Source organism: Protopterus annectens, chromosome 9.part0 (assembly GCF_019279795.1).
Source record: "Protopterus annectens isolate FY-2018-M chromosome 9.part0, PAN1.0, whole genome shotgun sequence".
NCBI classification, from domain to species: domain Eukaryota; kingdom Metazoa; phylum Chordata; order Ceratodontiformes; family Protopteridae; genus Protopterus; species Protopterus annectens.
The window spans coordinates 1459637178-1459649235 of NC_056743.1; the positions used below are offsets into that span (position 1 = coordinate 1459637178).

The 12058-nt window shown below is 42.0% G+C and overlaps 1 protein-coding gene across 5 annotated transcripts in view; it reads left to right on the forward strand.

Moving 5' to 3' along the window:
• Window positions 1-12058, forward strand: part of LOC122812119 (adhesion G protein-coupled receptor E2-like) — a 1702710-nt gene that overhangs the window by 648202 nt on the left and 1042450 nt on the right. For all 5 annotated transcript variants that reach the window (XM_044084406.1, XM_044084405.1, XM_044084408.1 and 2 more), the window contains exon 6: window positions 8072-8218. In XM_044084406.1, the coding sequence (XP_043940341.1) occupies window positions 8072-8218 (147 nt within the window). The remainder of the gene's footprint in view (window positions 1-8071; window positions 8219-12058) is intronic.

The window sequence follows — 12058 nt, forward strand, 5'->3', positions numbered from 1 at the left end:
TTAAATCAGTGGCGGTTAACCACCATATTTAAATCCTTTAAAGAAGGGTTCTCTTGCGTAAAGGATAGTGCTGTAATTAAGTATCAAATGCACCAGTTGGCTTACAAGGTTGCCAACACTCACAATATGCTTCCAATGTTACTAGTATAAACAAGATAACAAGTACACCAGTTGACTCAAAACTGTTGCCGAGACTCACTCTCACATTGCCGCACTTCTCAATTGGCAGAAAAAATTGTTATCAGCACTCACAGTGTATCTTCAGTGTTACATCTCAGTCAGCAGAAAAAGAAATTTCAGTAAAATTTAATTTAAAATTTAAGCATTCACTATCCTTTACGCAAGAGAACCCTTCTTTAAAGGATATAAATATGGCGGTTAACCGCCACTGATTTAAATGTATTTTGAGGAGCGATTCGACTGGACTTTGATGAACGTTTTAAACACGTTGCATACACTACTATATAAGCTGCAGGGGCAGATTACACAAATTTTAAAAATACAAATAGTTTTTAACCAATAAAAGATTTTAAGAGAAGTTTAGCTTCTGGTATTTTTGAACTATCAGCCGTGGAGTAGCAGTTTGATTTTTTCTGTATTTGTGTTTTTTACTTATTGCTACTTTAGTAGTGAGTTTTACATTCTTCTAGTCATAATGACAAGGTGGTTAGAATATCCTTCTACATGGCTCCCCTAATCTCTAATGGGCTCGCATCCAGATCAGAGGGGCCATTGTGACTCTACACATGTCATATCAGACCCATTAAAGGATGCAACACCCCATTTGGGATATACCTTACAAGACAACTGCAACAGCTTGGCAGACCACACCAGTACCACACCAAGAGGATTACTGACCTCAAACAGATGACCTATGCAGCCCAACCTACGAAACTCCAGCTGTACTCAGTTACATACCGCATACTCACAGGTGATCTCTGCTTGACATACAAGGCCCATGTCCAACCCTGTATTGCTGGATATGCTCCACTTAAACAGAAGCCCTTGAGAGCCACATGCTCTAGTGATATACACCAGACAACAACGATGAGTAGGATGTGCTGAACAGATAGATTCCTGACCCGGACACTCGCTATGCTTTGGAACGTGATTCCAATGTACTTCAGGTAGGGCCCCTCACGAGCACTCTTCAAGGGACATGTGGATGGAAGACAGACATGTACCTGGGGATCACTGCAGTAGCTCTGCTGGACAGAGGCACAGGGAACTATTGGCTCTGCCATTCAGAGGCACAGGGAACCAACCTATGGGGGTAGCAAAAGACAACATATGCTAGCTAGGTTTACAGATACCCTTGGTAAGACAGCCTAGTACCTACCTTTGCACATATTACGTCTTATGGGCATGGATAGTTAAATAGCTCTTCCATTTTTCTTTGCTATCATGCGGATAAACTTCGGCTCACTAAAAGACATATGTATCCTGTTATTGTGTATTGTAAATGCCAATTGACATAACTAATGTTTGCCTACCATTACAGTAATGCTATGTAGCTTGTAATACATATCTGCCTACAATACTTTACATAACACGGTTATTGACACAATATCCCACAATGCAAAACATACTTGCACAGTGGCCCAACCTTCCACATGTTATTCTCTGTATTACACCCATACATATGGCTACAGTTACAATATATCAACATATACAATCCCCTGTTATAGCACATACTTGTTGGACCAGCCCTGCCACTGACGTCAGCTGGTGAGGAGTATTTCTTTTCAAAGCCCTTATATAGCATCCCTTGTGGTGTATTCGGTGTTTGCCTTGTGACCTACAGCAGTACACACAAATCCTACAAGCGTTACTATGCTCAATAATACATCACTACAAGATAACTGTTTCCACTATATGGATTGCATGCACTTTAAATGCTACAGAATAGTACTACATACACAGACATACTGACTGTTCTACATACCTTATTAGTAACCCAAGGTATTGTTAACAGTTGATTCAATCCTTTTCGGTTTGTGTTTCAATGTTCTTTGTAACATTCCGCTGGTATATACGGATGGTTTGAATGTGTGATAACACATCCTTTTCTAGTTAAATATCAGTAACATGTGGTGTCCTGTCCACCAATTGTTGTTCCAAAGTAGTTAATTGGATGCACATCAGCTGTGCAGCTATTCCATTAGCCGATACCATGGCAACAGTGGTGTATAAGTGAGTACTCCTTTTGGGCGTTGTCCTTTTGTCTTACTTTCGAGGGAGACGGCCTAGATGTGTTATTGCGATATATTTCAACAGCTGTATGGAAACACACAGAGATATATTAGCTTCATCACTCCCGTGGACTGTGTGTAATGGCTAGATGATTTAGTTCTACATGTGAGTACAGCTGTTATATTTTGGAATAGTGCTATTTATGCAGGGTTTGTTTGTACCTGATACTTCTGCAGATGTTTAAGTCTGGCAAGGATGTTTGGTCAGCTCAAGGCTGTATGGATATGCATGATTTGTTATGTGGTGTACAGTGTGCTCACCAGACATCCTTGATTTGGTGTACAAGTGTAGCATACTGTGCTGTTACTCACTAATTGCTAACACATCCCGGTGTACGCACAACCCTCTGAAATGGGATTAGTGCAAACAAACCCTATTACATCAGCAGCTGTTCCATTGTATAACAGCCACTATTTCACATAGAGCCATGTTAGTGTGTCTCTGACAAGGTATGTTAAGGCTTCTACAAATTTCATACAGTGTGTGAATGATTTGTGATGTTATTACAGTTTGTATTGTAATATGTTTGGGTGTGGCGGTGATGTTGGTGGGTGTGCTTAGCAAATGCAGGTGTGTAGGAACTGCTTTTATACATAATCCCTATGTGCATGAGGGTTCCTTTCCTATTTGAACACCTATCCTTTTGTGGACTAATACGATGGTATTTGCAGGCTGATTCATTAAGGCACTGTTATGTGGTTCCTGTATAGCCTGCAGGTGATGTTAGTCCTTGAATCCCTTCGGTAATACATCTGAATGTAATAACGTATTGCTACATGATAGCTGTGTATTTCTGTCATAGGTATTTGCAGTCATCATAGTTGTGTTGGTGACTGACCCTCTTTGGCTAGGGTTGCCACCTTTTCATATGTCCATAGTGGGTCCTTTTCAGGACACACATCTGATTTTATAGGCCGACACAAACCCATGGTCAGTACAAGGGATAGAACTTTCCTTTCTTGCCTAATTATAATCTTATTCTTGTAACAGTTTAGTAGCTTATCCTGTTTCCTGTACCATGTAGGTACTTTAGATACAGAAATAACTATTGTATGCAACTATTACAGTACATATGGGACATAATTATGTCCTACGATCTCAGGACATTTGCCATGTTTAATATATTTGGTCAGGACACAACCGCCCAAAGAGGGAGTGTCCCTCGCAAAGTGGAACAGGTGGTAACACTATCATTGGCTCATGTCCATAGCACATATTTGTAATGGTGTATAGGCATATACTCTCCATATCCTCTGTTCATAAAGGTTGGTAGTGGCGGAATGTGTGATTGCTATGGTCTATGTTATACACATATGTGAACACTTCAACCGCTGTATACGGGAGACCTACGGAATCCCGAACCCACAGTGTTCCGACGCACACAGTCCCGGGAACAGACTCTCATACCCCACATTACCGACATCGACAGTAACTCGCGAAGGTAACACAAACATGGAACACACACATGCACATGCAGACACACTGCTACCAACACATCCAAACAAACCATCCTACACTACGTATGAGCAGGTGGCCAAGCCCCCCTACACACCCCATGTAGGTGTCTGTGCCCCACACACCACCCCCTACTTTAATATTCTACATCCTAGGTCACGGAAACAGACGCACAAACCTAACCCACAACCACACATTACAGTCCCCCAAGAACACACACCACACACAGAACACACACTTACACACACTACAGCCCTAAGAAACACATGTACACACAGTAACCTATCCAAACCGCAACACCAGAAGCACTAACTAACTGTCCATTAACATTGTGAGATTACACCTCGTGCATCTGGTGTTTTGGTACTGTGTTCTTCAGGACCTTAAGCCTCGGGATTACGTGCGTCGGTATGTGAAGCAGTCGGTATGTGGTAGGTATCCCTTTTATGTGTACCTCCATGGTTATGTAGATGTTGTTAATCTATCTATATATCTACATATATATGTATATCCCCATATATCGACATATCTCTCTCTCTCTCTCCCTCTCTCTCTCTATGTATATATGATGATGTGTATATATAAATTTTATATACATATATATATATATATATATATATATATATATATATATATAACATACACCTTTCATTGTGTACATGCCGGTTTGTCCTATTTCAACACATTCCTACCTTTTGTGTTTTATCCTGTCAGTATACACGACTGCCATTGGTACATCTTAGGTAGCTTAGTAGTATGTTATTGTGATGAATGTGTACATGGTTGCATGTTCTAATCCTGGCAGTGATATCTTACCTCTCAGAGCAGGCACTGGTAGTACAAGGGTGATGAACGCACATTTCAGCAGTTGTGTTTTCCACATGTTTATTATTCTGTGGAGAACTACCTATATATGCAAGCTGTGTTTTAGGTATACTATGTAACATGTACACATCTGTGAAGATTCCTGTCAGGGATACTCCCCCCCCCACATTATTTGGAACTACATCCCTGATTACATTATACAAAACCCCTCACTGACACTCCGAGGAATCCTTGCAGAGTGGGTGGTGAACAGTAGCTACACCACAGGGATCCCGCAAGTGGCTCTGCTCCACAGAGGCACAGTTAGTTGATCAATGGGATGATGACAGCAGATACATTTTGCCTATGCTTATGAGTGACCTCGGCAGTTGGGCATGTACCTACCTATGTATCTATGAACCTGTACATACAGTATGGACACACGCTAATAGCTTAATATACTGTTCAGGTATTGCCTTACCTTGTGCCAATGGTGGTTGTGTGTACAATAGTTGAGGGCTACCTATGTAGGATGCACACAGTAGACCACCTATACATGACAATTTACAGGTGGTCATGTGTGTGTGCCATCCATGTTTGCTGTGTGTGCAGGTGGAGAAGGGTGTCAGTTCAGGAGTGCCTACACTGTCAGTGTGTGTGCTATACATTCCCTCTTTGCCAAGGCATGGCCATACTGGGTACGCCTCTGTCTGCCTACTGGGGCTAGCACAGGGTGTTCATGGTCTGGGTCCCCCTGTGCCTGTGGGTTCCTTGGCAATAGTGGTGGGCTGTGAGGGCCTTCACCATTCTGTCCCTGCTGCAGCTGTTTCCACAGGATCATATTGTGTAGCATGGCACATACTATGAAGATGTGGGCACGTGTTCCTGGAGAGTATTGCAAGGCTCCACCAGATATGTCCAAGCAACGCGACCGTGATTTCAGTATCCCAAACACGTGCTCTATGATGATTCTGGTTTCTGCGTGCACCTCATTATGGTGTTCTTGCGTGGCTGTGTGTGCATTTCTGATGGGTGTCATCATCCACAGTTCCAGTGCATAGCCAGCATCCCCCACCAGGTGGCCATATGAGATGACCCCCTGGCAAATACCTGATACAGTTGAGAGGCATGCCAGATGTGGGAGCCGTGATAGCTTCCAGGACTGCCAGCACATACATCCATGATAATGCCCTGGGCATTGCACATGACCTGGCAGTTGATGGAGGGGAATCCCTTGCGGTTTATGTAGCGCCTACCCTGCTCACCAGGTGGTGACTTGATGTGTATGTGCGTACAGTCTATTGCACCCAGTACCTCTGGGTAGTCCGCCACACGGTGGAAGGGACATATATTGCTGGCCAACTCCTCCTGCGTTCGGGGGAAGTGTATGTGCTCATTGGCATGTGGTAACATGGCATCCAGGAACTGGTGGAGTACCCTGGATGCAGATGCCTGTGAGATCCCCATGATATCCCCAGTTGGCCTTTGGAAGGTACCTGTGGCTAGTATTCTCAAGCTTACACATACCTTCGTGTCCACTGGGATGGGTTCCCCTCTGTTACTTCTGGCTCTGAGGCATGGCCGGCACAGCTCAACAAGTTGCTGTATGATGTCCCTGTCCACCCTGTAATGCTCTACTATCTCCAGATCATGTAGCCCCTGGAAGGTTACCCTGGGTCTGAACACTCATCTCCTCCTTCGGTGCCTGAGATGGTTGTCAGCATCATCCTCCACACCACTGTCAGTCTCCAACACATGCTGGTGAATCAAAGCTATGGCATCACCTAACATGTACATATTAAAAGTTCCCAGTCTGTATATACCAATGGTGCAGAGTCTCTGGGAATACACAAGTGTGTGTGGGGCTTTCACACCTTATACTATTGTGCAATGCATGATGCTGGTGTAATTGGGTGTATTTGTGCTATTCCAGCTGCCGGGTATCATAATTATTGTTTTTACAGCAGGTACTGCTATTGTGGGGCCTTTGTTGTTGAGTTACACTTGTCTGCCGTGATTCATCTATTTCCCTTTACTTCTATTTTCAACCCTATTCACCTCCCATTGTCAGGCATGCATCCAGATGCCATCTTTCTTGTTTTGTGCTTCCACAACCCAGGATTGTGTTGGGAAATGTGTTATGTAGCTGATCTACAGCAAGTTTGCTTTGTTCTGCTGTGACAGTTCTCTTTTCTTTGCTGTACGGCACCTCTCCTTTCTTGTTCTGCAGGTAGCTGCTAGCAGATTTGTTAGCTGTTGACTATGGCCCACTGTAAGTTTCTAGGTGTTAATTACTCATTTGTACTCCAATTACCATGCTGCAGCATTTCCTTATTGTCTTTCCGTATCCTTCCTGTTTCAGCTGTGGTGCGCGCCTCGCACTTCCGTTTACCAGGTTTCATGAGTGTTTTCATCCACGTTCACATGAACCTTCGGTTACCTTCTGTGCTCTCAGCTAAGCAAAGCTATGGCTACTTCAACACCCCTATCCTGTGACTTTGCTTAGCAAGACCCAACACGGGTTAGCAATGATCCAATGTGCTTACAGATACGGTGGCGCACCCCTCTCTTGATGTCATGTTTACCTCCAGGCCACTCCTCGGTGTTGTAATGCTACACTGTGTGGTACATCCTTTCGCCGGCGGGACATTTGCGATTCAGTATTACTTGACTCATTTGCATGGCATTGACTGCTAATTCCGAGTTACTGCACAGAACACTTTCACAGACCCTTAGCAACCTTTGCTTCATGGTTGTGGTGTAGCATGCATGCCATTGACTATTATGGGAATATCATGAACTGCGTTACATTACAGTTTTATGACATCTAAATATATTTTCATTATGATCCCGTTTGTGCACCGATGCACTGCAGTTTTACTTTGCGTTGGTGTGGCCATGAAATTAAATGTTATTTTTTATATGTTGTGCATGTTGTTTTATGCCATTGGCTATATATTTAGCCATTGGCATATATTAACATTATAATACATAAGTTTGGTCTGCTTTCATGGCTCCGATTTTATGTTTGACAACATATAAACCTTTTTTTTGGTTTACATTTCTACATGCTTACGCTACACCTGCACAACTTCATTAGTCACTATATACCTTCATTTGCATGCTACACAGCTGCGCATGGGGTAATTAGCATACATGCACCAGGAGCTGCGCAGCTCTGGCATACGCTGGTAGTGCACGTGGAAACAGTTCTTACCTGAATCGCCCGATGGCCATATTTGGCGCTAGATCGCTGACGCTACTCCAGCGCATGGCGCAAGCTTCATGAATCCCAGGGATAAAGTCCAACTTCTGTTTTCACCTTTCCCTTCAGGAACTGACTGGTAATACTTTATATAGTGCACATGATAATCTCTTTTGAACAAAAGATACATTTATGTTTTTTAATGATGCTTTAATTATTATAATGTTTCAAGATTGCTTTGTGTTTTAGGTGTTGTATCCTATAATTACATTGAATGAAATGATCTTTTAAAAGTGAATTCACATTGCTTTTTACAGAATGACTGTTATGTAAATATTCCTTATTTTATTTTAGATGCCAATGAATGCCTTAAGAATAATACATGTGCAAGGAATGCAGAATGTCACAACACCATTGGAAGTTTTTCCTGCTATTGCAAAAATGGGTTTCAGACGCAGTCAGGGAGAGTTGCCTCAATCAGTCCTCAAGAGATTTGTCTAGGTAAACAATATTTAGTATTTGATTCTGATTATCCTAATGGATTAATGAGCTGAAGCTAATTAGATGAACATGTAACTTCTTCCATAAAATACTAACAGCTGATTTCATGAAAGTGGTTGTTATTTTCATGAGACATCTTGAACTGATACTTGTATCTGTACACAATGCACTAAGCCTGACGCTGTGGTTAACAACATGTGGAGAATTAGCAATGCAATAAGCTGGAGATTGAGCTGCAGAAGACAATGCATTCCTACTAAAATGTCTGTGAAATTATGATAAGGAATCCTAATGACAGAGCATATTGACAACCTTGGTCTATGATATCTGTCTAATGTCTGCCATTTTCCTTCTGGGACACACATCTGCTTCCGGATAGCTTTGTTACAAAGATGTAGTGACCACCTGGAACTGTGTATGCACAACTCTCAAAACAGATGCAAGACCACCCATTAACTATTAACTATGCCTTTCTCACTCTCATTCACTAACACTTTGAAATCTTAGCAGGTAGCAATAGCCTAATATCCAAAGAAGCTCTCGCCTTAATGATACCATCATACCAATCTATGCTCTTCTACCTCTTCGGCCAACACTTACTACAATTTATTTTCCTCTCTCTTGTCTTCTCATAACATTTTCATCTCTCTTATAATAATCAACTGTCTCTGCATGTCTTTAATATTCCCTCCTACTACTCCTCATCTTATTCTGTTCTCCTGTCTACTTTGGCAGCAGAATACTCTATTTCTCACTTCTATATATTATTAGAAACATAGCCAATATTTTGAATAACTATGTATTAGTTTATTTGACACAGGCTGCCCACTTCTGCAAAATGTTTTGCTACTGTACATATTGTATTCTTGATTGCAATTTATCCTAATAATATTCCTGTAAATCTATTTTAATCTGTTTGTATTGTTGTCTGTTGTGAGGATTTTGTCCCCTTATAGATGACTGCTTAGCTGATACTGTAAAATGTTTTTTGTGTGTCTTTGTGGAGCCCTTCTCCCCAACACATTGTAAAATGTTTAATATTTTGCAGGCATTTCTCCCCTTGTATATAATTACTTATTAACTACTGTTTAAATTTTTTGAATCTGTTGTGGAGCTTTTCTCCTAAGGCCTCCATTGAAAATGTGAACCTTTGGCTCATTCGAACTTTACTGGTTATCAAAGGACAAATAAACAAAAATAAATAAATGAGAAACATTAGGGATTATAACAAATGGCAAGTAGTTCACGGTCAAGTGCCTGGCTCTTCAAGGTAGTGTACATGAATAATATTCTTCAGAGCATTAGAGTTAAAGCTTGTCCATGTAGCAGAGGTTGTCACATATCGGTCTGCACTATGAAGAAATGCTTCTGCCCCCAAAGGAGAAATCAGGAACTTAAAACTAAAAAGCCACAAAAATGCCATAAATGGAAACACTTTTCCCCGGATTCACGAATCCTCCGTGTAAGACTTAATAAGTCTTACTCGGAGGCTGCAGTTGAACGGTATGACGTCTGCGTGCCATGAATATGCATGAGGGCATGCTGACTCAACCGTAAGTCTTACACGGACCATGTAAGAAAGCAGGGAGCATGTCTGACTGCTGAGCAGTCTAAATGTCCATGCCCCTGCAAGTGATTGAAAAGTAAAAGCAAATACACAAGAGCGAGTCCGCTCAAATGTCCTTGCACCCAACACCACACTCCCTGATATTGTAAACCCCCATCACAGTTAGAAAAAGTAAAAAGTTAATTTAATTTTATTAAATACCCGAAATAGCTGCCCGTATTTGCGCGTGTGTGCGCGGGTGTGCCCATTGCTTAGCTAGAGTTAGCAATTCAGACATGGAAGAGCATAAGAAAGAAGGTGTATGCAAATCACACCAAATAGTAATAGCGTAATGGTAGGGCGTTCATACAAACAAGAGGCGTTTATGGTTCGAGTCCCACCACTTCCCTTCGTATTTATTTTTAAATCAGTATATGAAATAATACCAGACAAAAATATGTGTAAATAGTAGTAAAACGCAGTGAAATGGCCAATGTAACAGTGAACAAAATAAATATCTTAAATGATCCTGATATATAATTGCCTGCAGCTAAGCAGCGCTTCACCCAGCACAATAGAGCTGCCCATAGTTTAATTACGGTTAACCCAGCGCAATAGAGGTGCCCATAGCGAAATAGCGCTTTAACCAGCTCAATCTGTTTGCACGGACGTGCGCACCGCACCAACCAGGGCACCGTAGGGCACCGAGGAGCAACGTAGAGCAAAGTTGCTTAAATGCAGCCACACCCCCTAGCCTGTCTGGACAGTATGAAAATAAAATGAATGACAAGGTTCGAACCCAGGCATCACAAGCAAAGTACAGAATCACTAAGCCATAATAACTTATGGGAAACAACCACTGTTAACAGACATATACTTACTAATGGTAGTTTAACCATTACTAAGCAGGTCTCCAGTCAGCCGAGAATTTTAAAAAATGGCCAATCACAAAAAAGTGTGGGAAATGCAACATATTTAAGCCCCATAGGCAGGAATACACACCATAACTGATTGTAGCTCACATCTGCAGTTAGAATGGCTGGTGTCAGAGAGAGAACACGCTTCTGAGCGCAACGTTGGGGCATCGAGGAGTCGAAATACATGGTTTGGCTCCTTGTCCACCGTCATGAGTCAAGACTCCTTAAGGGCCAGTTCCAAGGGACGGAGTACAAGGCAGGGGCTTGGAACCGGTTAGCTCATGACCTCACCAGTGCCACAGGTGTTCCTCGGACTGGTGAGCAGGTCCATCACCACCATGCAGACCTGAAGAGATGGAAGCAAGACCACCTGAACCAATGGATACAGGAGGCCCGTGGGATGCGGAATGCCCCACAACTGAGTAAGTAGCCATGGAATGCAGTATGTAAGAATTGATAATTGAGTAAGTATAATGGATAGGTATGTCTCAATATCCCTTCATTTACTTTACAGCTGCAGGTGACCGTGCTGCGAATCAGCAAGCCTATGCTGATAGGCTGCTAAGGCTGCGCCACCAGGCAGGTTAGTGATCATTCTGCATGTATTGTTATATAAAATATGGGAGAGAGCATGAAAGAAAGTGTTGTAGTCCAATAATACAGCCATAAAATTGCCTGTATAAGGCCTCTGCATGTACTGTCAGATAAAAATGTCAGAGAGGCAGAAAAAGAGTGTAGTAACCCATTAAGAAAGGTAACATATGTCTGGAATACTATCTCTGCAGGCACTGTCATATAAAATAAGTGAGTGAGCCTGAAAAAAGAGTGTTCTAACCTATTATTAAAGGTATAATATGTCTTGAACATGTCTGCCATATGCACCGTTAAAACAAATAAAGGAGTGAGCTTGTGGAAAAGTGTGTAATGCCATTAATAAAGGTCTAAAACCCAGAGTGTGTCTGTGTCACAGAGTTTGAAATATTGTTGTACCCTTGCTTTATACAAATAGTACTGGTTGAAAAAGTGCTGGCAACCCAGAGTTGTACAGTCCCATATAAAGTGGGTGATGGAAGTGCTAGTAGCTGTGAAGCATATATACAGTCCGCAACAGTCAGTTACTGGCTGGCATGCATAAGTAAATCTGGCACACGTGCAGCATGTTAGTTTATCCCCAGAAATGTGAGTGTGTGTCAACAAATGCAGGGTTCTGTACAAATCGAACTGAAAATGTCATGGGAAAGCATCCCAGATATTTAGATAAAGAAATAGAAATGCAATCAAGAAATATGCAGCAGTAACATCTGCATCCTGGACAGTTAGTATGTCAGATATAGGTCAGGCATATATTGGACTAGCCAAACCTATTACACAACTTAA